The sequence below is a fragment of the Haliaeetus leucocephalus genome, unplaced genomic scaffold (genome assembly GCF_000737465.1).
Source record: "Haliaeetus leucocephalus isolate CR32 unplaced genomic scaffold, Haliaeetus_leucocephalus-4.0 Scaffold730, whole genome shotgun sequence".
Taxonomy (NCBI): domain Eukaryota; kingdom Metazoa; phylum Chordata; class Aves; order Accipitriformes; family Accipitridae; genus Haliaeetus; species Haliaeetus leucocephalus.
This window is the reverse complement of record NW_010973166.1, coordinates 3967467-3994812: the sequence shown is the minus strand read 5'-3', so window position 1 is coordinate 3994812 and position 27346 is coordinate 3967467. Positions and strand designations below refer to the sequence as shown.

Here is a 27346-nt window from a genome sequence, read left to right as displayed (position 1 = left end):
TTATTTTAATCTTCCTTAAGTTAATGAGAAGAATGCAAACAAACAGAGTTTTCCTAATTGGCTTAGGATCAGTTTCCATGCCAAGATTTAATCCACCTTTTTGCAACAGAGGGCTTTTTAAGCCAATGATAAACAACTGTAATTTTGTAAATGTTCTTGCAAGTACAAATTCTTCATCATTAGATATAAAACTATCACAAAATAACACTAGTAATCAATTTCTAAAATAGATATTTTTCTGAAATTGTGGCATGTACACTACACCTCGCTAGCAGAGAAAACGTAATTTTGAATTAAAGACATTAAGGGCATGTTTTAACCTAAAACTGTAGAAGTGATATCTCATCAAAAGTAAGGAGGAAAGAAAAAAAAGAGAAAACCTAAACATTTAAGAAAACTTACCAATTGCAGCAGGCTGTAAATTGTTTCAAAATGGCATTTTTAGACCTCAAAAAGCTTTTTGGCCGTGCTAATTTAAAAGGCTGCCTCCACAAGGTATACTGGGATTTTTTTTTTTAATGTTTTTTACGTTCCTGTGACTTGCAGTAGGGAAAAGCTAGAGGGTGATGAAGTTAAGACTGAGTGATGGAGTTAAGTCGTATCCAGGCCTTGCACTAAAATAATGCTGTCACACAGAAGGAAATTAATGCCCACAGTCTGAAGTTGTAAAAATGGATGAAACAGATAAAAGTAGAAGGTTAAACATTTAGAAAGAATGATATTCAGTATCATACTCAAATACAAAGCAGTCTCAAATCTAATGTGACCCCTTATCTTCAAAGACCTAGAAGCTGAAAAGCTTGTATTTAGAATTGCCTGCTTGCCCTCTTTCCTATACATACGTCCTCCTCCTGTTGGGCCCGGGAAAAGCTCCATCAGCTACTTCATGGCTAAATTGAATTCTGTCTACATGATGCTGTCTGAAAACAGGGATATTATATGTTTTCAAATGGTATGAAATTTCTTGTTTTGCCCTTTAGAACAGAGCTAAGTGAGCTTCCCAATTTAACGGGATCCTCCATTAAAAATTAACAACTATCTCATAAAAGACATTTAAATATTGCATAAGGAAGTGAGAGAAATGAAGCACCTGAAATCTCTGACAGCTAGTGCATGTCAGGTAGGAAATACCTCAGGGCAGGATTAGCAAATAGAGACATAATCAAACAGGAAACAAAAACAGGCAAGCAAACAAAGAACAAATGTATATAAACTTTTACATAACTGCTAGAAGTTGGGGAAAAAAATGTCACTGAACTGGAATGCCTGATTGTAAAAGGAAATATTGTAATTTCAGCTTCTCAAAACTGTGATTTTTTTTAAAAATTGGGGCACCATGCTTGAGATCTGTGCTCCTTACGCTCAGTGCTGCTGTTACCAGGATAATATCCCATCAAACCTACATTAGGAGCCCCAGCATTTCCTCCTGGGAACGTTCCTGCATTCTCTACTTGGCATCTACACGAGATAGACAGCCACTGTGTCAGCTGTCTGCAACTTAAATTTTGAGACATAGAAAAGCCTACAATAATGCGTAGCTTTGTCTTCCATGGCAATAATCTCAGTGAAGAATTCTGGCAGGTCCCCAACACATTTACAGTATGATTTCTAAGGATGAACCAACCCTTAATAAGAAATTGAATTTATTGATACAGGGGAAAACTTATTTCTGTTGCTCTTCTCTAAAACCGTATTTTTAAGGAAACAGTTACCCCATCTTTCAGTAATTTGCAACTGATCCTTAAACAACTGTTACACTGTTAACAACTTAAATAAATAATGACAGAATAGCTGAGGTTGGAGGCACCTCTGGAGATGGTCCAAGTCCAAGCCCTCTGCTCAAGCAGGGTCAACTAGAGCAGGGTGCCCAGGATTAACCAGTGGGGTTTGAGTATCTCCAAGGATGGAGGCTCCATAATTTCTTCTTTGCCAGTGTTCAACCACCTTCGTGGTAAAAAAGCATTTTCTTATGTTCATAGGAATTTCCTGTCTTTCAGTTTGTGTCCGTTGCCTCTTGTCCTGTCACTGGGCACCACTGCCCAGAGTCTGTCTCTCTCTTCTTTACACCCACCCATCAGATAATCATAAACATTGATAACATCCCCCTTGAGCCTTCTCCTCCCCAAGCTGAGCACACCCAGCTCTTTTGGCCTCTCCTGTACTGGGGAACCCATGACTGGACACCGCACTCCACATGTGCCTCTCCAGTGATGAGATAAGTGGCAGTGGCCTCACAATGATATGGGCCAGCTCCCTCGGCACTTGTGGGTGCACCCCATATCCCATGGACTTGAGTAATTTGTTTAAATGTTTCCTAACCTGATCATCCTCCATTGCGAGACAGTCTTCCTTGTGCCAGACTTTCTGGGCTCAAGAGGATGGGGCTTAAAGAAGGCTGGTTTAATGAGGACTGAGACCTCTGGTGAGCTTTCAGTTTTATCAAGGGTCACTCCTAGGTGGATAAAAGCAGGACTGGCAGTTGACTGAAAGCTGGTCATTACTATCACTAATATTAGTCACAAATTAAACAAAACCTTGGTTAACCTAAGCTACCAGATGGCCACTCCAGCAATCCCTTCAGAGCCAGGTTTCCAAAAGGTCTTGCTACCCTGCAACTCTTGCTCGCTCTATGCAGTAACCCTCACATTGCACCTATGTAGCATGTTCTCCCTCTGTATGTGGCTTTTTTAACTGCATCAAATTTACTGATTTTGGTGCTGCAATAAACTAACTCCATTACTGCTGCATAAGCACTTTGAATAAGCTGAAACAAAATGATGGACTGAAATAGTGCGGACCATAAAAGGAATGCAGTTCACGCTAACTTTTGGGATTAGCTTTATTCCAGCAGACATTATGAAACTTAGAGTGGGATATACCCACCAGCAAACTCAGGGTCTGAATAGAGAGGAAGAATTCCAAAAGAAATGTGTTACAAGAGAGAGCAAACAGCTTCAAGCACAGCAGTTCCCACCATCCCATGGGCATCGGTGGCAGCATTTCCCAGTTCTCCTTGACTGCACAACCAAAATCAGACACGAGCTCAAGGGGAGGAGGACTGTCAAGGTACCTCACTGCACTTGGGTCATTTCCACACTGCCTCACCAGGAGATGCATGGGCACGGACATCGAAGCCAGGGGCCCCTTCCCTTCCCCACCTCTGTTGGCGTTCATCACTTGTATTTCCACAGAGCCACCCCCCGTAAGCTTGTCTGAGCAACAGTGTGGGTGAGAGATGGGACCTTCTTGGTTGCAAAGCATCCAACTACGGGTAAGAGCCACAGCTGCAGATGTTTAAATACAAGTCTTCCATTTAAAGCTGCTCTGAATTTAATGCTTCTTAATGCCACAAAAGACATTGATAGTTTTCCATAGAATAAAACACTCTCTCCCTCTTTTTTCATTTGCACTCTGTAAGTACTTAATTTTTTAAATTAATGAGTAGCAAGGTATGACTGGGTGATTTATTTAAATATTAGCATCATTTCCATGAATAGCTTCATCCTTTATTATAAACAGGAGTCTTATCACAATTCAGAAATATTTAAAAGGCCATCAGGGTTGTAAGGGTAGCTTTTGTGCATACAGTAATGGGTTCTTATACCATGCTTATAATCCATCTATGTATCTTCAGCATTTTTATTACACCCTGCTCTGCAATACCAAGGTGCCATCTGCATCTCTTCTTCAGGCTCAGTTGTTTTTCTCCCTTCCCAATTATATCTATGCAGTAAATCCTTTAAACCTCTATCTAGTCTGCAATTTCATTGGCTCAAACTAATGAACAGAATTTTCTAATTCCCTTATGATAATCCTATTACCTGTCCAAAGCTATTTCTGCAGGGGTCATCATTACACAGAGATGTAAATCTGAGACCAGGTCTATCTGTGGTCAGTTGTAATCCAGTTTCTCTCCTGGAAACCACCAAGGACATTTGTCAGCACTCGGAAAAAGCAGAGCTGAGCAACTGAGCCTCTCAGGTAGAGTGATTTATATGTGGATTGCCTTTCAAGCTTTATTTTAGTATGGGAATAAAATATGGTGTTTCAAAGATGGCCACAGCTGCTAAAATTTATTGGCTGTGTATTAAACGTTCTAATAGATAAACTTAATTGATACAGTCTCTCAGAAGAACCTCACCTTTGGCATCAGGCTGATATGTAGCTGTTGAGATAAAAACTAATGCCAGATTTCCAGTTATGAATTTGGCAGGCTGTTTTGATTAAGCTGAGAATAACAAGCTATGAGAACTGTCATTATTCGCGCTTTAAATAAATACAGGTTTTCCTCTAGCATGGACAGTAAGTGATGCTTCACTCCAGATGGAGTCATTTTGGGGAAGAGGAAATATATTAGAAATCTGATCCCTGAGCTGCTGCTGACGGTGTGTGCCCAGACTATCGTAAGCAACACCTATATCTAATTTAACAGAGCTTTTATATCCCTTGCATAGAATCCTCTCTCTCATTTGATTTTGTCATTAATTTAATTCAAAATGGGATTTCTGCTCTTCTGTAACCTATCTTTGAACACTAACCTGTATATAAGAATCTGCAAGTGAATATAAACACGCCATTTTTTCTGCCTATACTGGGATGGAATTCTGTGCTCTGGTGAAGGGTGAGTGAAGGGCTCAAATGTCTGGGATAATCCCAAGAAAATTTTCAGGTCTGGGTCCATCATTTTCAGAGCTTCCAAGAAACTCTAAATCCTAACTTTAGAATAAATCCTTCTTACCCAAGTATCTAATTTCAGGCTCAGAATTGTTTTCTTGCAAAAGAATGTTTTGGTAAGTATAAATATTGGTGTGAAAGAATAATAAACCAAATGTACCGGACAAGAAATTTTGCTCTGTAGCTGGTGTGACAGCATTAATTTTAGGCAGGTTACCAGTACGTAACTAAAGGTATAAATGAAGTGTTACCTGAAAAGATGAAGAAAATGTCCCCATCTAGCTGGTAAGCCTACCTACTTTGAGGGCAATCTGCCATTGACAGCAATGGAAAAAATCCTCAGATCCACACAGTTCAGTGGAGATGCAGAGACTGCTTTACTTACTTATCAGTATTTTGCTTTTCTCCGTGGCACATCTTTGTCATTTGTACTCAGATTTGGATTTGGCAGTGGGCAGAACAGCAGCCATATTGAGATAGATAGATAGATAGACAGATATGTCAATCCTTAGAAAATAACCATAAAACAAGCAAACAAAGAAAACTTACTATATATAACAGTCCACTAAACCCCCATTTTTTGATACTGAGAGATTGCTTTCTACAGCTGAGATCCCCAGAAGGTGAGCACATTGTGAATTGTACAAGTCTAAGTGGTTAAGAAACCTTGGGGCAACATTACATTTTGGAGTCTTGCTTCCAACCTGCTTACACAAAAAATATGATCTTCACAGTCAACAGCTTTACAAGTTTTCTGCAAGTACCTGAAATTTTTTTGACAGAGGCAAACGGTTTGAACATAAAGTCAGTCTTCTGGAGCTGATATATACCAGATTGCTAGAATTATATGTGAATACCTCATCCTATTTCAGAATGGGATTTCAAGCTGATCTCTGTTATAAATATTAGTGTCTAACCCTAGCAATTCTAATTACAGCACAGCTAAAATCATGGGGAAATGCATTAGGGAATGAAAGATAATATTCAAAATAATACAACTTGAGAGAAAATTGCATAGCTAAAGATGATTGCTATATGCTAGTATATGCAACTACTGGTTTCCAGTGATAAAGTGAATTCATCACTAGCAGCAATGGATCTTGAAGCCATCACAGGGTTCCCTTATTCCTAATTTACAAAGTGCAAAAACCCTACAGGTATTTTACATCTTCAAAATGCTCATGGTTTGATAGTTGAGATATCCTCATCTCAGCTGCAAAGTTTTTTCCTGGGTAAATTACATTATTAAAGGGCATCTCTGCCCCTTTCCAGCCCTCCAAAAAAAAAAAAAGGCAAAGAGAGGACCAATTCAGAAAAAAGGGCCTGAGCGATACAATCAGTAGCCCCACCTCAGTGGGGAAATAATTCGCAATAAATATTGCACTAGACTGGATTACAGGGATTAGTCAGCTCAGTTGTGCAACTAACTGCAGTTACAGGAGGCTGTGATTCTCATTATATGCAAAAGCTGTGCAACTTCAGAATAGTCTTAAATGCACAAGATGCAAGAACTTATGAAAAAACTACATCACCCTTATATTTCCACCCCATCTTTTAGACCTATTGTCTTCTTACACCACTTTCAGATAGCCAGTGGTACAAAATCAGAACAACAAATCCATATTCCACAAGCCACCTGTGGACAGAAAACTCTCCAGAGACTGTACAGCACTCTAGTCAGACACTAGTGAGCAAGGAGAGGAAAGAAAAAATCAGGTTGCGCCAGTGATTTGATACATTTAACATGGCAAAAGGATGCAGGGAAGTCAGCTGGGAAGTCTGGTAACTAGCTTTCAGTGCTATCCCATCTTAAACCACATAATAGGCTTCATTTTAAGGCATATGGCTAACCACAGTTAGACTGAATTATAACCTTAGTTCTGAATTCCTTGAAGGAGCACAAAGATTTAGCCTGAGTCCCAATACAGTGAAATGTTTCTCACAGATTTAAATGTAAGCTGGATCATGCTACAAATCAACACAGAGAACTCCATTATGTTACAATGAGCATACACCACAGTTTTTGCCTTTAATGTTCCATGCCTACGGAGATCGAATGAAAGCTGTAGAGCAATTTTCACCATCAGTATCCAAGTACAAAGCAATTCCTATTCTGCTACTTACTGGAAGGAAGATATCAAAGAACTAGGAGTAGAAGAACATAGAAGGAAAGAGAGAAATGGGGGTCTACCCAATACCAGGTATAAGCAGAGCGTTAAAGATTTTTCAAATGTGGGTTTCTCTGGGTTTGCTTTATTAACAACTCAGAGTTGGGCCACCACCACAGTGGATGGCAACCTTCCAAAAATTTCCCAATCTTATATACCTTTTTACCACCCATTGTCCCAGTTCAAAGTCTTTGTAATTTTCCAGTCAGTCTCTGTTCCCATGTCGTTATCATTCATCTTATCTCATCAATTCTCGTGTCCCAGTTCTTCTGAAGTTAGTGGTCGTAGGCAGAAGGTCTTTGGTCACCACAATCACTTATCTTCTTACACATCAAAGATTACCTTTGAATTTCTGAAAATCACTCAGGCTATTCTATTAATTTATCTTGTTCTAAAGTTAATCACTTACTCCCATGTCTTAGGTCTAAGATGTATGATCCTTCTTCTGTTGATTCAGCTTGACTGGGTTTCAAGCCAGCCATGGAGGGGGAGACACACAGGACAAATAATTAGCTTATGCATATTATCTTATAAGCACCTGGATTCTATTAATCATATCTAAAACAATTTCTAATCATTAGTTATATGTCTAATATGAATAGTCTTAGAAACAATAAGGCTTAAGGCCTAGTTCCTTTTACACAGAGTTGGCCAGAATTAGAGGAACAGCACTTTCTGGGTAAAAGAACAAAAATCAAAACAAAACAAAACAAAAAATCTCTTCCAACTATTTCAAATACAAGACTCTGTGAATTGTGTCATCTCTTGTATTAATTCTTTTTTTTAAGCTGAAATGAAACATTTCAATTTTTCATGGGCATTTTCATTTCGGACAGACATGCAAGATGAGGGCAACAACAAGTAGAGGAAGTACGATAAGCCTGAAAAATAGCTCCATATATTTGCCTGCCAAAACAAGAAACTGTTTTTGATGACCCAGAACCCCTTCCACTCTAACAGCCACAGGTAATAGAAGAGAAAGAAGGAAAATACAAGAAATCATAGTGAGCAAATGCCATATAGCTTTTCTCACTGCATTCAATCAGAGGAAGGGATGGCAACATTGCGGGAACGGTGATTCCTGCAGAGAGCGCTAAGCTGGGCTTTAACGAGCCATCTCAGCTGCTCCAAACAAAGTACCTGCTGCATTACGAAACTCCACATGGTCAAAGGCCCTCCAAAAAATTTCCAAATTACCACTCTTGTTATCTAAGCCAGCCATCCGAATAAGGCTCTGTGAACTGTAACAGCAGCAGTGATGTCAGCCTAAATGCAGCCACGCTGGGTGGCAGAGTCAGTTCTTGGTCTTTCTCAGCCTCATAAAAAGCTGCTGGCTAACAGGTCTTGCACAGAGCCAGGCGAAAATGTGTTATCGAAGTTGTTCTTAACAAAAACTATTTCACTGATTTTTGGGGTTTTTTTTGGTAATTGTTTCAGTGTTGATGAGAACCTCCACAAAAGCAATATCATCGTTTTGAAAACATTAAAGTAAAAAATTCAAATGGCGTCTTGAAATTAAATTTGTTTCTATTTGCATACCCTTGCCATTTCAGTAGTATAACAGTTATTCATAATATGACATCATAACTAAAATATGCTTAAATGATTCCACTTATGCAATATCTTAAGGAGAGTTGCTTTGCATGGAATTAAATATTTTATCTTAATTTGAGATGAAAGCATGTTATAATAAAGTCTTGTCATTTTGACACAAACTATCAAATAAAATAATTGTGGTGCTCAGTCCTGTCCTTCATAATTGCTGGAATCCTAGTAAAATAGCTGCCTCCAGCGGTACTCAAAGATAACCACACATTCCCATTTCTCCTTATAGCAGGGATACTGTTCAGGCTTAAAGCAGTAAAGATACTAGCTATTCCTTTTCTCAGAGATCCCTTAGGGAAGGCCTTTGAAATCTTTAAATAAAGAAAACAGAGACTGTTTTGAAAGAAATGATGAGATAAAGCCTCGGATCTCACTTCTTTGAAAGCACACAATAATGAAATACCTTCACTGAAAATTTTAAGTTAAATCCAAGCATATCAAGGCTGTTGACCATTAAGTTTGGTGGTGGTGTCCTTCGAAACCTCAATGACATGCAAAACTGGTCGTGGGGAGACCTCATTTCTTTCTTGAGAAGAGAGCCCAGAAGACAGCATTTGGCACCTTCATTCTCTTGCATGTTGGATGCTGTCTGGGTTTATTTTGTTACATCTCACATTTGGTCGCAGGCAAGAGGCACATTTGAAAATACAGCCTAGCTAAAAATAACCTTGCTAAGCCTTAAGCCAAACAGGATGAAGTAAACCCTCAGAAAGAGTTAGGAGAAGTCAGGCTCTATCAGATGAGGAAACATGCCAGCCATTGACCATCCAAGGTCTAAATATAGTGCCTTTAGACCTTGGGGACCTCCTCAGCGCCCACACTACAACTACCTCCAAGCACTCTTCGCTTTTCAAGAGACCATCTCTCCCAATGAATGCAAATTTTTGTTCCTTCCTATTATCCATACCTGCATCCTCTCAAGATTAGTTAGGTCCCGTGGTTCATCCAAAAAGGGATTCAGGCCACTGAACCAAGTTGTCTTGGAGATGTCAGTAATCCACAGCCTATGGTAAACAACACACTAGAATGCATTTATTCAGATCTTACTTAATAAATCATTTTAGAAAGTGGCTATTTATTTAAAATACAGTAACAATCATTTTAGGACTTTAGAATTTTATTATACTCTTCTGTTTAGTATGAATATTGATGCATCATCCAAGACTCTCCTACAATATTTAAAATATAGGGACTAATATGGACTTGCTGTCATATAGACCAACCTAGTGTTTATCGACTGTTAAATAGTTAAATGAATTATAATTTGATTTTTTTTTTACAGACCTTGTTGGATCACATTAATAAATGAGGCTTTTACAAACAGATTCACATTTGAACTGTTCTATTGGGACAGTTAATGCTGTTACAGTCATTTATGATGTTAATCCAAATAACTGACATCATGGTAATCTGAAATAGCATGTTTTTTCTCTGATTTATGATACTCTCTGGTTTTGCACCTGAGTCTAATTCTCCCAAAGGGAGGGTGAGTGCTCTTGGATGCATTCATATTCTATTCTTTAACACCGGAGAATCCACAAAGAGAGCCCCTTTAAGTGCTAAAGCCACAAAAAAAGCTTTTAGACACCAAAATCATTAGAAAAAAAAAATCCTAGAAAAATCAGATTTCACTACTTCTAATGCTCACAGAATTCCTCTCCTTTCCTAAATACAGCACACTACATAAGGCTGCTACTCCATCCCCTTCCCATGTCTGCTGCAGCTAATTCCATAGCTGCAGCCAAGTTCCTGCAGTAGCTCTGGTTTAACCAAATGTTACACTCTGCTCCATAAACAAATACGGAGGGAGGAGAAAAGCCACCATCAGAACACCTTCAGTATCTCTTGTTTTTACTTCTCTTGATCCTATGGCCAGCTGCTGCAAACAGAAGAGGTCAGGACCTGGCTTATCTTACCATGTCAGCCACAACAGCAATGAGATGGGGCTGCTCTGACACTTTGCAAAAGGTACCTAAATCCTGCAGCAACTTCCTACAATATGAGGAACATTATGTTCAGACACTTACCACTCATTTCCTGTTTTATTCACTAGAAACTCACGCTGTTGGATATATTCTCCATTTACCCTTAAGATTAGCACTGAGGAACCAAAGGAATTCAGGCATCTTCACCCATACCCAGGACTGCAGTATCTGTAACAACTGTTATTTCTTGGGTTTTGCGTAAGCATTTTCACATCACACAGGTGATAGTAATGCTTCACCTGGGCTTTGCTCTAAATCTGTCCCTAGGAGGTAAATTGGCATTTAAGCGCTGTCTTGGTGTGCACATAAGAAGCGGACTAAATGAATCAGAGTAAGATCTTTTTCTTTAAGATCATTTTGTTCCCTTCATTTTCTTTTTTCCCTTTCCCTTCTCCCCCTCCCCCCCCAAGCAAACAAGCTTCCTGGTACCTCCTGCTGCTTGTTACAAGCAGCCCCTTCCTGCTGATGCCAATGCTCTTTTCTTCTGCTCTGATGAATGTTAGAAGTTTTCAAGAAATTATCACTCTTAGATGGCTGGAACTGGGCTGGCTTCTTATGAGGTAATACAACTGTAGCCTGACCATGGGGAAGGCTAAAGTATTTGGAATTGATTTCATGATAGACCCGTGGCAGTCCCTGTGAAGGAGTCTTAGAAACAACTAAGTCTATACAGAAAAACTGGCCCAGAATTTGCGCTCTGGTTTCTACATAAATAAAAGCAAGTCACAGGGAAAGGATTTACTATGCTCTTTATCTGAGCTATGTTTTGAGGCAGGATAGGAAAAGCATGTGTTTTAAACCACTGGCCTTTTCTCCAAATTGTGACATTTATTTACACATTCAGAGAAACCTGTGTAATGCCTTAGGTGCTGCACAACTGCAACCCCAGTTTGTTTAGCTTTGGTCTGCAAAGGAAGTGAAAACATTAATTCTAATTTTATGCAGTTTTACAAGCCACATGTAAAGCTGTTTACAATTTAGCTGGTGAAAGTTCACCATTTATAATTAAGAGTCAATCACAGGATCCAAAGAAAAACACAAAGCCTCTGGAATAACACCAAGGGTATAAAAGATCTGTGCAGGAAAGGCATAAAGCAGGAAGCCATGGACCTGACATAACCGCTGTAGGAATTACAGCCCTCCGGGGCTCTCTGCGGCCACAGGATATTGTCCGCTTTGGCTTTCATCTTCTGATTAATAAAGGTAACATGAGGAATACATTCCTACTATTGCTTTTACTTCATGCAATTGTAGTTGCCACAGGGCTATCAGGATCATACAGTGGAGATGACGTTGACGTTATTTCTGATATCACAAGCAAGAGGGCCAGGCAACCCTGTAGCACACCCTGTGAAGTTGCAGCTGGTGGGAATGGGACCTGGACATCCATCATTTAATCAATTACTTCATAGACCGTTACTGCATTTTTTGATAAATGGCCAAGTAAAAAAAAAAAAAAAAATCTTTTTTAACACTTCCAGCTGGCAACAGCTTTACAGTTCAACAGAGGAAATTTTTTTTCCTTCTAATTCATCTAATTTGGAAATACTGACCCAACTCAAGATTGCCTGTGCCCTCCTCAACAATGTCTTTGCTACCTTTTGACAAATACAGACATATCACTCTTACATATGGGTCTTCCCATTTAAGATAAATACGGTGATTACCCCCCCCAACTAGCAAGTTTCACTTTCTGCTCTGTAATATGAAAACAATTTTGCATCCAATAGCTGCACAGGTAACTATTGTCTAAGTGTCAGGACAGAAGAAAAACATTTGTTTATTCCTATTTCTGCACATGTAAAAAATATTAGTGGATGGTTGGGAGGAGAGATCACAGAACACTAGAATCATCTCACCTCTAGGCAGTGGCTCTTCCCATATTAACGGAGTGGCTGAAAGCTATTAATACAGAATGAATACCTGCTTGATAACATAACAGCCAGGAGGATGGGAGATTCACCCCAGCCTAACCCAATCACCTATGTTACACAGCTAGGCTCTCCAGCTGGAAAAGGCAACACAGACTCATTTTCTGCAAAGCCACTTGGAGGGCTTACGCCCTGCATTGACCAGATAAAGTTGGGAAAAAACAGTGTCCCACTGTCGGTGCCTTAAGTTAAATGCCTTTGTAACAAGGTCATGTGAACAACTGACTCTGACATGTGTAAATCTAATTAAACTGCCAAGAAGTTAATAAATACTCCCTGTCAAGAGCTACTGCCCTAGCTTGCCCAAAGCATTAGATGCTGCACTCCATCCAGCCTGGGTGAGTAGGTCCAGTAGTAGAGCTGCAGAGAAAGGTACTAATTCGGTGTTAGAGTGTCAGAATTGGAAGATAACATAACTTTTCAAATGATGGGAAAGCAGCAAACAAAATCTTCACACATCTCAGAGCATGCATGTTAATGCTCAGAGAAAGCCAGGAATGAAGAATACGTGAATTTGAAAGCTGTCATTAACACCTTTTTTTGTAAAATTGCTTCATTCTCTCAAATGTGACAGAAAGACTGCTTCGGTAGACCCTGCCTTTATAGGGAGCCTGTTGGATAGGTCAAGCCTGCCTTTTGCAGATAATGACAACAAAGTGTAGATAGGAAGAAAGCAAAAGCAAGAATTCCTGCCGATTTACTTTTACAGTTACAAATACATATTTGAAAAAAAACTTCAACCAAGCTAAGAAAAAAACCAAACAACCCACACCAGAATTAAATATTACCATTTCTGAGGCAAATCTATTTTGCTAACTGTTTTCTGTGGGCAATTTTTTGCATATCCAGAGCCTTAGGAGGCATTCTTGGACAAGACCTACCCCAAAACAGATGGTGGATATTCTCCCAATTTGACAAGTTTTGATTCCTCCCAGCCCTCCCCTGCAGGCACCCTTTTTTTTTTTTTTTTGATGGAAAGGAGCAGTAAGAGTCTGTTCAGAGTCCCTACAGGGTACTACTTCTTCTAGATCTTTAATTAACCTCACAACAAATTTAAATTTCCTCCCTTTTCCATAAAATGTTGGCCATCAACCTCTCTAAACACCTGTCTCCAGTCATTGCTAGAGTTACAGCTCTGACAGAAGTGATTTTTGACAAATTACAGGGATTATACGCACTGCCAAACATCTGTTGAGCTCAAAAAAAAAAAAAAATGAAATCCCTCTCCTGGACTTCTGCCATTCATCATGCCTTTGCTAATTACAGCAATAAACTCCAACCAAAACTCTGAAGGACATGTCAATTCTAGCAGGCATACAGATGTTTACTTAGAGTTCAGAAATTAAGCATGTACTTAAACATCAACTGAAACTCTGTCCTGACTTTCAGAGTACCGTGGTGAAATGCTCAATCCATCTGACAAATTGGGCCAGACATTGAGGTTAAACATGGATTGAGGTTTGTGCCCTTAGATATCTGCATTTGAAAACGTTGACTGTTCTGCTTTCGCTTCAAATAGACATTTTCTTAGCATCCAATCATCCTCCTCTTCCACCCTACTTGAGATATGCAAGTTTTTTTAAAAAGCAAATAAATGAACAATAGGTTTCCTGACAGAATAAATTAAAAAAAAAAAAAGATTAATTCATCACAATAGTAACAACTATGTAACCACTCCCACAAATACGCAACATGTTCCAAAAATTTGACTCCTGAGTTTCAAAAGACATTCGCCACTTAATATACAAAATTAAGCTTTTTTCAAATAAAAGGATAAGGATTGATTAAGGATAACTGAAATTTGACATTATTAATATCAACTGGTATTTTTTCTGAAATAATAAAACAAGTCCTGTTTTAAAATATCTGCATTCTGCCTTTCCATACAAAACATAGTGGCACTGTGGTAGAAGTAAAGCTTATTCATGTGGAAGATGTTGAGCTAATTTCCCATTTCAGAGTGAAATCCAGAAAAAAATGTGCAATCTATAAAAGATGACCAATTTTGGGTGCATAACTATAGGCCAAATTTTGAAAGACCAAAAAAAAAAAAAAGAAAAGAAAAAAGAGGAAGAGAAAGGGATTTTTTTTTTAACCCTATGATTTTTAACCTAACACAAAGCTCAAGCCAGGGGCAGTCACAGAGGGAATTTCCTAATTGGGAAAGCCTTAAGGATAAATTAAACATTGGACTGCATCTATTTAAAATGTTTCCATCTCACAAATACAGAACAGCATAACTCTCCTAAAGCGGATAGAGCGAATAATCCAATCCCATAACCCTCTCATCATAGTGACCTGCAGCAAAGCTGACAGCTTTCTACGTCAACCCATCCTGGTTTAGATTTTCTTCCTATCGTATGACCTTCTTTAAGCAAATAAAGTCCTGTTCTGGTGTTTTCAAATGATGTTTTCTTCCCCAAACACAGTGATGTAATCACTACATGATAGAGCATGTTTTTCCTTTAGGTAAGCCCAGGAAATTTCCATTTATCCATATAATAAGCCTGTCTTCGCACAGCCGGATAACACAACCCTGGTGCAAGCGGTCAACGCAGGCGACTGCAGCTCTGAAGGCTGGCTCTTAAATCTGTATTTACCCACTTCAGTGTAAGGGACCTGATCGTCTCTGAGTGCAAAGGGAGCTGCAGGTACTCCGTGTTTTCGATGAGCAGCTATCTGGCTTGGTGCCTGGCAGTCATCATCGGGAGCAGATCACTAAAGGTGCTTACAGCTTTCGGCTTCCTCCGCAATGCAATGCTCTGGCACCAAGCCTGAAACTCTGACCTCCGACCTTGACATTGATTTTGCTTATGTAATGATGCTAATGCCTCCTGCAAATCCAAATGCATACATGACCAAGGATGGATAGTGCTCTCGCTCCCCCAGCCCCCTTTTTTTTTTTTAAAAGGGACCAGCTGAAAAGCACTTGGTCCTTACGATACTGATGCACTCCAACGCCCTGCCCAGTCTCTTATTCAGAAAATACCCATTTTGACTAACAGCAAGAACTACACAACATACAGAACGTGGCATGAAAAATGAACACTCTTTTGGGAATGTAGTGCTTCATATAGTAGCTACGGAACAGATCATGGCCAGGGCTGAAGCACCCACATCCTAACCATGTAAATCATGCAAATACCCATTCAACCGTTTCTGCTCAGTGCTGCAGATCACACCCTGCAGTGCACTGAAGTTCCTGAGAAAGCTTCAATTACATTGGTGAGCTCTGGATTAGGGTCCTTGGAAATCCGTCCCTGTTGCTAGCAGAGGAGGATGCCTACCCTCCCAAGAGTAGGTGCAGAGCCTCACACACAGAGGACTCAGTTCTGCTACACTGGGACATTTCCACTGCCTAGGTAGGGGTGAACGATGCATTGTTCCAGTTCCATGTTCTTTTACCCGATTCCCCCAAATTCCAGCAACATGAACATTTAAATCCAGAGTTGCTCCTTCTCTTGGCTTGCTTGCTTAAGAAACTGCCCATCCACCGGTTGAGTTTGGTGGCCGTTATCATTTGACAGAGGGGACAAGAATAAACAGAGAAGGAATTCTGCAAATGGAAACCAGGAAAAATGTGCAGAGAAGCTAGATTCAAATTAGCGCTTGGGTAGAGGGAAATGCTGTTAAAATTCAGACACTTTTGCCAAGAGGCAAGAGCCAAGGGGACACTCCGGGCACATGTATCGGCTCACCAACCACCCACACATAGTTTGAAACTTAAATGTGCAATCACATCTTGCTGACATTTTCATTCTTCCACTTCCATAAGTCCCCAAAACTTCATACTTCCCAGTTCATAGGCAATGTCCTACCGATTGCTGGGGATGAGCAGCATGCTGCTGATTTATAGCCTTATGTAAGCCCAGACAGAAAACAGCATTCTCACTGGGATTTGCACATATGGACAGCAGCAAATTTGTGCCTAGAGCATGTTTGTAGTTTGAGAAAGACATTTCTCATGTTTGTTTATTGGACTAGTAGCAAAACCTCTTACTTTAGAGAGCAAGTTTTACTTATTGGCTTTGTCCTTTACAGAATGCATCTTGAGGTTTACAGTTTGTTTAGAGATTTTTTTTAATTTCCCTCTCTTCTGTAACTATAATTTACCAATTGAAGTCACTATTTTTGTATTTACAGCTGCAATATATTACAAGGATTAAATAAGTCTTCATTACAAATACACAGGTACAGTGCTTTCTTCCTGAGCTCTCTCAGAAATCCAATATGCATAAGAGAAACTAGTAAAAAAAAAGGGGGGGGGGGGGAACAAACCCGAAATTCCGGGTAAACAGAAAACTCTCTGCAAAGGCCAAAGGCACAAAATATTTGTTACTAAGTAGAAAGCATTCTTTCATATTGGATAAAAAGAAACACTTTAATAAATGGTCATTTCTACCCTGTAGTAAGGCTGGCCCATCTGGTCTAATGACAACAGAAGGATAAGCATCAGTAATAGGAACCATTTTTCTTGAGCTACAACAGATCCAAAGCTCATAGAAATTAAATTGTAGCTTCAGGTGTATACTTAGGGTTTGGGCTTTTTTCTTGCTGAAGAAGTGACTTTTGGGACATGGGAATGTCTCAAATCTCCATGAAGAAAGTGTAATTTTTGCTTCCTTCACTCAGAAAGTCTGACATAAAGACAAGAAAGTAAAGAAGTCATAGAATAATCTATCTCTTAAAATATGTTTGTGAAGTCACCATATGCATTACAAAATACAGTCTAATACCTTTATGATCTGCAGACCCGAAAAGGAAAATTTTTTCTCCCCATTAGCACTTTTCAATAAAAACGTCAGGAGCCACTTTCAGTTGCCAAAACTAATGACAAAAGCTAATGAAATTGCAATATATCTTCTAAATCAGCAATTTTTTTCCCCACAAAGATTGCTGTTCATCTGGCACGTCACATGCTGTTAAAATCGTGCAAAGGGAAAACGTGAGATCAGTAGCAATGCAGCTGGTGTCCTGAAAGTCTGTCAGTACTTCCTTAGAACTAATAGCTTTAGTAATGACATATATTATCACTTTACCATCACTGTGCATCATCCTGCATTGCTGTTTGACTTGACCACCCTTTCAGGATATTCTGCTCACACCGCATGCTCTTACCCTGAGCAAGTATTTAGCAGGATTGTGAGACTGCAAATTTACATTAAAAAAAAAAAAAAAATCAGATGTAAACCAGTAAGAATTCTGTAAGAGATGGTTGCAAAGGCCAGGTATGTACGTTCTCCAGCATGCAACACCATCCCTATCAAATGCAACCATCCCCACACAGCTAAGTGCTGCCTCTGACTTCTGCGTTCCATGATGCTCTCAGGCTGACTCAGGTTTAAGGGGGTTGTATTAACAGATGACCTTAACGAATTTCTAAAAGACAGCACTGTCAGACAACTAACTAGGACCCACTTGCAGCTGGGCAGATGAACACGACCCCTGCAGTCCGTCTGCTGGGTTGCAAAGTGTCTGGCACAGAGGACAGCTTAGCTGTTCCCACTGCTGGGCACACCAGATTTCAGTGCACCTGTAAAGCCAGGGAAGTGGCAACTTTAGATCCAAGTCACCTTGTGACGGGTCACTACAAACTGCTCCGTGACACTATCTGCTTTACTGTCTCAGCAGTATGCACTGACATTTCCTCATGGAGGCACATGCACAACATGCTCCGGAGCTGGTAGCGCCCACATTTCTCCAAATACTAGGAACCTAATTTTTTCTTTGGAAAATGCTGTTTTCCCAGCATATAAAAGAACACCACCTCACCACCCCCCAAAAACCCCTCCATCTAAACCCTTCACAAGATGTGGGAGAATTTCCAACCCAGGTGGTTGCCCATTTTTGCCCACACACTAAACATAAAAGCTTACACCTTTTTCCACTGTGCTTTCTTGAAAGGAAGAGCATGTACTACAGGAGAGCCAGCTCATCCTATAACTGAGCTTCTCATGGATCACTTTGCACTTACATGTTCATATGCTCTTGTCCTCGGGTGCCTAATTGGGAAACACCTGGCTTGGATGGCCTAATTCTCACAGCGCCAAGATAAGAACAATAAATATTTATAAATCCACTGAGCAGAAAGGAGAACGGTTTGCGTGACTTGCTCCAGGCTCACAACCTGACTCAGTCGCAGCGCCAGGATTAAGTTTTAGGAGTTCCTTCAATCCCAGATCCATGGTCAGTTTACCAGTCTGTGCATCAGCAGGATTGTTGCCTTATGCCACGCTGCAGAAGAATGGTGAAACGCAGCTTTCTGTGCTGTTACGATTCACCTATTCTTTTCAGATTTATTAGGTACAACATATCAATAACTTAAACTTTAAAGAGAGCTTTCATTTATTAAGCAATCAGTTCCCATCTCTAATGTTTCACTAAAAGTGTGGTCAGTTTTCTGGTTCAAGCCTGCAACAGACTGCTTAAGTTTCATATGCTGTATTTTTAGTGCCTTTCAGGGCTAAAAGCTACGGAACAGTAAAGCATACAGAAAATCAAACCCCCTCTTTCCTCATGGAACAAAGAAAATCCTCAGCATCAGCAGACAGAAGAGCTTTTTGCAGATGTCCATGTAAATCACAGGAATGACTTACAAGGCTTTGACCCAGTGTATCCACATAGCTGTCCATCCCTGACATGGCAAAGATTTTTAGTTTTGCCTATGTGAGAAGGGATTAGCTTCATATTTCCATTTCAGAATTGATTGAATAGCAATTGATTCAGTAATCTGGATCTATACGCTGACAACAATCTACCTACAGATCTATTTAGTGAAAGCATTTATACAAATAAAGCATAATTCATTACCTGCTTTTCTTCCAAACTTGTTTGCAGTGCTTCCCACAAGTTTTGATTAACTGGCACGAGTACATGTATGGAACAATTATTTGCACATTTACTAATCAGGTTTAGTCCCAATACTCACAAGAATTGGATCCCTTGTGTCTTGCTCAGCTGTTATTCCACTTAATTCTTCAATGCTGGTATGTAAAAATGAAGGTGCATTTCCTCCTGTGCATACATGCTACAACACTAACGTCACTCTAGTCTAACACAGCAGCACCTTTTAAATACAGCATCCATGATATAACATCTTAGCAATTGCTTCAAGATGGGATTTACTGTGAAGTCAAATAAAGCTTACCTTAACATCTGAACAGCTAAAACTAGTCTAGAGTACATGGGAGCACTCAAATCATCTGCCTTAAGACTCCTGTGGACAGTAACACTTTATCATGTTAGAATTACAGTTTTCAACTAAAAATTAAATTTATGACTGATCTGCAACATGAGAAAAGACTCAGTACTGTGTGGTGGCAGAACTCATGCAGAGGGCTATGTAGGTGTCTGTCAGCAGTGTAGTAAAAATGCATGTGAAGAATTGGTACTTTTCTCCCCCAGTATATCCTCCTGAAACAGATAATTGACCTTCTCAAGAAAGCTGCAGGACCCCAAGAACATTTACTGTAACTTTTGGCAACCAGCAGAACATCAGCCTGACCCTGAAAGCTTTGTGGTCTGGCCAAACCCTGCTGCTCTGTAATGCTCTGGCACCACCCAGTTGGGCTCATCTTGTTGGTGGGAATACATGAAGTAAAACCTCTCCTCTTCCCTCAAAGAAGAGTGGTTCTATTTCACCCTTCAAAACCTCCACCATAAAAGATTAAAAAGGTGTTGCTTGAGTACTGCTGTATCACAGTGTCCTGTGATTGCTGTCTGGCTCCTTGGATTGCCTTATTTATAGAACAGGTGGAACAAGAAAGTGATTTTGATTTATAACCACCATAATTTTTTGTTTTGTAACAAACATGGCCCAACCAGTACAAGCAGTCTCACTCCAGGATGTTCAGAGGTCTCGCCCAACAGGTTCAAATACAAATGAGCAGTTCAGGCAACCCTTAAAAATAAATACTTACAGCACACAGAAAATTAATAAGTTCCCAATTCCAAGGGGGATTAAAAAAACCAAAAAACAAACAAACAAAAAACCAAAACACTGACTACACATTCCCATTACAGAAAGTTTTACAACCATTGTTTCATACCATGTTCCCAGTATTCTCTGATGACTGAGAAAGAACAGTATAATGAAGAAACCCTTGCCTAGGCACTTTCAGTAAGAATCTGGTCAGACATCTTTTTAAAGAGACTGACATATAACCTAATTTCTTTCTATGAGACAGTGAGAAGCTCTACAATTATCATGTGTATTTTGATCTTCAGTGATACTTAACAGCTGCAGGAAATTACAGTGCACTGTACCTACTGTAAGCTTATCCCTTTTCTGTCCTGTTATCAACTGTTCTCCTTTTTGGACCTGCAGCATCTCCTACTCCAGCCACGAAAATGGAAGAAAATGCCAACAGCTTCGAAGAAGATTTTGAAGGACAGGCGACACACACAGGCAAGGAAACTAACTGCATCTTTTTTCTAAAAATAATCTAAACTGTCCCTGTTCACAAGGGAAGCCCAGAATTCAAGTAGATCCAATTGGTTTGCCAAACCCCTTGCACAGAAACATAGGCTCCAAAGCCAATGAGAATATATTTTGGAGTGACAGCCCTCCTGTAAGGGCAGGTAACACCAAACTGATCTTTGTGCCAATCCTCCTCATACCCGAAGCAAATGGCAAACGCAGAGGACCCCTGAAGAAGACACCAACAGCATTGGCCCAATACATCCCTTGTTGGTTTGTTGCTTCAGTCATGAACAATGGCATTTCTTCTTCTGGGGAAGAGAGAATAAAACTGCAACAAAACCCAAACACACTCACATGCTAGAATTAGGTTATAAAGTTTCACTATAAAGGCTGAATTATTTCTTCCTTCTTATAGAAGGAACATTCAGTGCTAAAAGTGAACCTATAAATCCTTTTGGCAAACACAGCATAGCATTTGAAAACTTTAAAAGCATCCTTGCTCAGAATCACAATTCTTTTTAATTCAGCACTCAATCACCAATGATTTTTATGAGTACTGACATTGTATTCAGCTCTACAGACAGGTATCACTTCATCTCACCTCACTAACAGGTAACTATATGGCAATCATTCCCTCCCTGTGCTCCCAGGGCTTCTTTTTCTTTGTGCTATAATAAGTGTAGCTCTTGTAATAACTCTTTCTGGGGTTCTTTCCCAACTAGCCTTGCTGCTGACGGCTAAGATTATTACATATATGGGGGTTTTTTTAGAGATCCAAATGTAGGGCACTACATCCACACCTAGGCTTCAAAATAGTTTTGGAAATCATGCTACTGTACTGTTATCACTATGCCAAGAGGTTCAGGCTAATTCCTGCTTTGGAATCTTGTTTGCAAAAGATTAGGTCACCTTCCCTTTCCACTGAGGGGTGTAGTGCCTTTAGCCACTACTTCAAGATGTTGAAACTTAATCCAAAGCAGAGTCTTGGCAACTGGCAACACCACATCTCTCTCATGAGAGAGAGTGCTGCTTACCTAGCCTTTTCTAAATTTTCCATAGAAATAAACTTCACCTCTGAAAACACTGAAATATTCCTTGGTTTTGCTTTATAACCTAAGATACAGATTAAAATGTTTCATTTTGAAAAACACCACTGAAATATTTTTTTTCCCCATTTCAAAATTTAACTGCTTTAATCAGCCAGCTCCAAAGACCGAGATCTGCATTACAATCAGAATTATCACAGCATTTGCCTTACACATTACTCTTCCACTGAACAGCTATGGGTTAAAAAACAAACAAACAAACAAAACAAAAACAACCCCTCAAGTGTCCTGTATTCTTAGTTTTACCATAAGTCCTTACACATTATGTATTCAAATACACTGTCTATAGAGAAATGCAAATATACTTCTGTGAAACGCTAGCTTTGGCCAACATGTCAGTTTTAACAGGTTTCGACATCCTCATCCTTGTTAACTACTCATGTAGCTCACCAAAATCTTTTTACAGGATCCTGATGGGAACCAGACCACCAAAGCGATCCAGGTTAGAAAAAAAGCCTCTTTCTTTCTATTGGAGGCTAATGTAACACATTTGTCCCAAAGCTCTGGTTTTCAGGAGTCCTGGAGAGCGCTCTGGAAGGAAGAGAGGCAGACAGATAAACTGTGGCGTAGAAGGACAAACCAGCAAAGAGCAGAAACTTCTTAAGACAACTTCTTGTGGCAGCTAGTTTCTCATCTAACTTCATCTCTCTTAGGGCCCAAAGGCGTGATCAATGACTGGAGGAAGTTTAAATTAGAAAGCGAAGATAGAGACTCCTTATCCTTGAGCAAGAAAGAAATTCTTAGACAAATGTCTTCACCACACAGATCTTTCAGTAAAGATGATAAAGACACCAGACAGAGATTCTGTCGTAAGGTAAGAGAAGAAACGCAAAATACAAAACATACCAGTTATAAGCTAGAAAATCCTGAATTTGCCAGACTCAACCCCTTTGCAACTTCACAGAGCTCACACAGTATAGACAGAACAAATGCACATGCAATCATCTATCTAGTCCTCTCTCAAGCAAAGTCTAACTTCAGTAAAATAAGCAGTATATTTCACAACAACATATCACAGAGCACAGTTCGACCTTTCTTCCTCCCTTCCCTGCCTCAATGCTCTATCCTTAGTTAAGGCAATGGAAAATTGTTAACATGTTTAAAAACCTAATAGTCAGGGTAGAGCTCTGAGCCTGAATGTCACTAATTACCATTTACCAGTTCTGAAAGGGGGGGACGGGACCCAAAACCCAAAAACCCACATGAATTAAACTTTGACACCACTACAGTCACTGGCAAAATTCCCACCAACTCTGGAAGATCCAGAAGTTTTCGCCAAATATGGCAACTGTCTTCAATACCATTAAGTTGACATGCAAGTGTGGAGACAGGACCTTCACCCATCTCTTGACGAGACCTTCCAGAGTCACTGCAGGAAGTGACTGCTCTTCTCTAAGCTTTCAATGCAAAGTTCCTTAGACAACAACTGAGTCTCCTCCTGTTTCAGTGCCAACAGATTACCACTTATCAATATAATATTCTCTTAATATTCACAGATGAGCATGCAGGAGTACGAATTAATTCATGATGAGCAAGAAGATGAAAGTTGCCTACAAAAATACCGCAAGCGCTGCATGCAGGATATGCACCAGAGGCTGAGCTTTGGGCCAAAGTATGGTTATGTGTGTGAGCTGCAGAACGGAGAACAGTTCCTGGAAGCCATTGAGAAAGAACGTAAAACTACCACCGTCATTGTCCACATCTACGAAGATGGCATCAAGGGCTGTGATGCTCTCAACAACAGCTTGACCTGCCTGGCAGCCGAGTACAGCACTGTGAAGTTCTGCAAGATCAAGGCCTCCAACACAGGGGCTGGAGACCGCTTCTCAAACGAAGTGCTTCCCACTCTACTCGTCTATAAGGGTGGTGAGCTCCTGAGCAACTTCATTAGCATTTCTGAACAATTCAATGAGGAGTTTTTTGCTGTGGATGTGGAATCTTTCCTAAATGAGTATGGGCTGCTACCTGAAAGGGAGCTTCCAGCACTGGGAAATGGTAATGGCAACATGGATGAGCAAGATGTTGAATAATTAGAGAGCCATAGTCCTCACTATCTCCCGTTCCTCTTCACTATGTTGTAAATCAATCTCAGTAACACCCATCTTATTTAGAGAAGGCTGTCTTTGCTGACTTATTTGTAAGATACACATATATAAAAATGGCTTGACTGTTAGTATGTGAATTTTACTTAAAAACACATACAACTGGCAGTCCTGTACATAATTATCTCTATGCCAGCCACAAGTAATAGGAAGAACAAGAGACAATACTGGTGATCTCTAAAAAATTAAGGGAAAAAAAAAAATTGAGGGTTCATGCCTGTCTCCACAAAGCACAGGAAGAACTTCATTTCAACAGGAACAGAACTGATCCATCCCTCTGCATACACAAAAAGCCATCTCCGTGCTCTGGAATTAAAGCAAGTCCTGGCTCCTCAGATTCACTTCTACCAACTGCAGTAGGAACAAGATCTCATCCAATAGTTTTAAAGACAAACAAATAGCCCAAAGTCCTTGCATTCCTAAATGGCTTAGGTATCTAGGACATTATTTTAGGCTTCTGCATTTAAATTTCAATATTCATGAAAATACAGAAGTTAGCTCAGTGCTTCTAAGTTTGTCATCCAAACAGCTAACACAGGGACGTTATCAGCTAATTTCAGTTCATTGTTGCTCCATATTTTGAACAGTAATATTTAAAATGTCTGCAAGTTGCTGAAAAAGTATATTGTGCTTATGTAATAACTCTGAATAAAGCTTAACAAACCTACCAATTGGAACTGTGAAATATATTGGTAGCACATAACCTTAAGAACATGTGAAATATTAGTAAACACTCATTAGACATTTACTAAACTGAAAGTTTTAAGTTTTGCTAAAGGGATGCTGCTGAGAACTACAATTTAGCAATCTGTTTGAGAGGAAGACACAGGGTAAACTCACTATAAACCTTCCTGTCTCTCTCTCTGTATGTCTGAAAAATCCACCTCCTCTAGTTCTGATACAAGACAACAAAACATTAGAAATGTTCCAATGACTTCTTTTGCACACTGGCAAAGCTGAAGGCTGAATTTTACTCTGAGGACAGAAATATCTCTATCTTAACTGCACACAATTTTGCTGATAACATTTGAGATTATCAAAATGTTAAAGATTTTTTTTAGTACTCATATGACTCACCAGTTTTTATTTGCTTTGATAATTTCACGTTTTTCTCACTTTGGAGTGCGAGCTTTCAGTTTTGCTTCAGGTCAGGATCCCACCATGGAAATGTCACCCTGCGAAATTCTGCATATGAATCAGTAAGAATTCAAAACTGAGCAGCCAGGACCAGGGAACCATTGCAGTGATATAACCCACACATTAAAAGCAGGTTCCTACCACTCTTTTAAACGCATGTTTTTCTCCACTTTTCATTCACATGGAAAATTCACAGGAGTAGCTGAAGGTTGCACTACTTCCCAACAGATCTGCACAACAAAGTAATTCTACTCAAAATTATTTGGGAAATAGAACCCTGCAAAACATTACTGAAGGATTCATGAGATACCCTTTCAGACAAAATAATTTCAACAACTTATGCCTTGCTTTAAATAATGGCCAAAAAAACCACCCCCAAAACAAAAACATGTGTCTTCTTTTTTTGTCCAATTTTAGGGACTATCAAAACACTACTGAATTTCTCCTTTTAATATCGTTTTGCCATGGATTCACATTTTAACAGACCACTATAAACCTCACCTCACCTAAGTAATAAGAATGAAGTTCCTTATCATCTCTCAACAATGTACAATCCTCTTTAACCTGTAAAACAATTCATGATTTTATTCCACCAAGAATTCAAATAGCATCTTCCCAAAACGTTATGATTTCTGTGTTGTACATTTCTGAATGCAAAACTGTCATAAGTTTTTCTGATGGAACTCCAGGTGGAATAAAGCTTTTCCCTTAAAGCAGTCCTTTTTCCCCATACTCAAGCATGATGTTTACCCCTTGGCTAAAATCACCTTCATCTTAACATTTCATTTGCATCTGTAGGTTGACTCTTTGGAAAGCTATGATTTGCAGATTTACCTAACATTATGAAAATCGGATGATCTTGTAACAGTTTATGTGGAAGATAATGAATTATCTTCCATCTACCACAAAAATAATCAGTTATTTGAGTAGCAGGACAGTATTTATCTTGTATTTTTTGATGAGATGTTTTAAAGAAGAGGCATGAAAAATTTCTGTCCTCTACACACCAGAAAATCTCCACGTAACTGGTGGGAACTTAACATTAGGAACTTTCCTTCTTTATCAAATTTGTTTCAAAATTTATTAGGCTGCACATCAGCAGCCTGATCACATAAGCTTCATTCCTTTGAGAAACCAGGCTGAAAGCAAAAAAACCCTAACAAACAATAACCACCACACAAACTACATTTATAACTAGTTGTAAGAAATAAGCTGACACTCCAATTTAAAAGACAGATTAAGCATGCTTAAGCAGGATTTCCTTCAACCTGTAATTTAAAAAAAAACCCAAAGAAAAAGAAAACACACATGATACCAAGCCTCAACAGAAGCTCATGACTAATGAAGTTGCAAATAAAGTTCTGATCACAGCAGTCATCCATATTTCTGCAGAAAAAAAAACCCTTCAAAAGAAAAAGCAAGACTTGACTCAAACATCGTAATACTGTATGAAGATTCCTGAATAACAAAAAGTAAATGCTTCAATAGGCATATGGGAGCAGTCTTCCTGCTACCGTCAGCTATGGATACTCTTCCTTTTGACTCAGTCACAGAGACCCTGAGCATCCTCAAATATTCTGATGCAGACAAAAATGGAGGAGAGGGGGGAACTAATTATCAGTGGTGTCACTGCTGACTAAACTAAGAACAGAAGTTCTAGCAGATGTATATCTGTTATCGGCAAGCTGAATGCTACCCCTCAGATGTACAAGGTTTATAATTCCTCACAACACCACTGAGGCTTTTTAAAACTACATTTTAAAACTACATAGCACAGAGAATAAGGTTTCTGTAAAGTTATTTCATAACATCAATTTTAGAACTACACTTGGAAGAGCCAGATTTCCAGATGTGGAAGTCCCAACTGTTCCTCTAGACTCTTACATATTAAAATAAAAATATATCTGAAGTCATGGATACAAGTTAACAAGCTCAGTTTCAGTCATGATGGAGTTTTCACCAACTGAAAGCTTCAGAAGATTACATAGATAGCAGGAAAAGGATAAACCTATATGAAATCTGTGCAAAAGTTAAGCAGTAGTCAAGAAATAGACTTCTAAAAGGTTGCTTTCCTTTTTTTCTTAAACACACCTTTTTGTTTTTCTTAAAGAACTCATTTTCTTATGTTATCAATGGTTAACAGTACAAAAAGGATTGGAAACAAAACAACAATGAAATCCCCTCTTGGTTAGTTCTGTAATTCTTAGGCAAGTGAG

General features: G+C 39.4%; 1 protein-coding gene across 1 annotated transcript; it reads left to right on the top strand.

The window, feature by feature from the left end:
• The first annotated feature begins 20712 nt into the window (after nucleotides 1-20712).
• On the top strand, nucleotides 20713-24184 carry PDC (phosducin). The gene is made up of 3 exons (XM_010580700.1): nucleotides 20713-20770; nucleotides 22545-22705; nucleotides 23388-24184. The coding sequence occupies exons 1-3, from the start codon at nucleotides 20713-20715 to the stop codon at nucleotides 23919-23921; spliced, it is 753 nt and encodes a 250-aa protein (XP_010579002.1). The 3' UTR covers nucleotides 23922-24184.
• The last annotated feature ends 3162 nt before the right edge of the window (nucleotides 24185-27346 follow it).

Excerpts from the sequence above, each read along its gene's own strand:
- PDC (XM_010580700.1), top strand. The coding sequence starts at position 20,713 with ATGGAAGAAAATGCCAACAGCTTCGAAGAAGATTTTGAAGGACAGGCG. Across the intron at positions 20,771-22,544 it reads AGGACAGGCGACACACACAG|GGCCCAAAGGCGTGATCAAT; the intron begins GCAAGGAAACTA and ends CATCTCTCTTAG. Across the intron at positions 22,706-23,387 it reads GACAGAGATTCTGTCGTAAG|ATGAGCATGCAGGAGTACGA; the intron begins GTAAGAGAAGAA and ends TAATATTCACAG.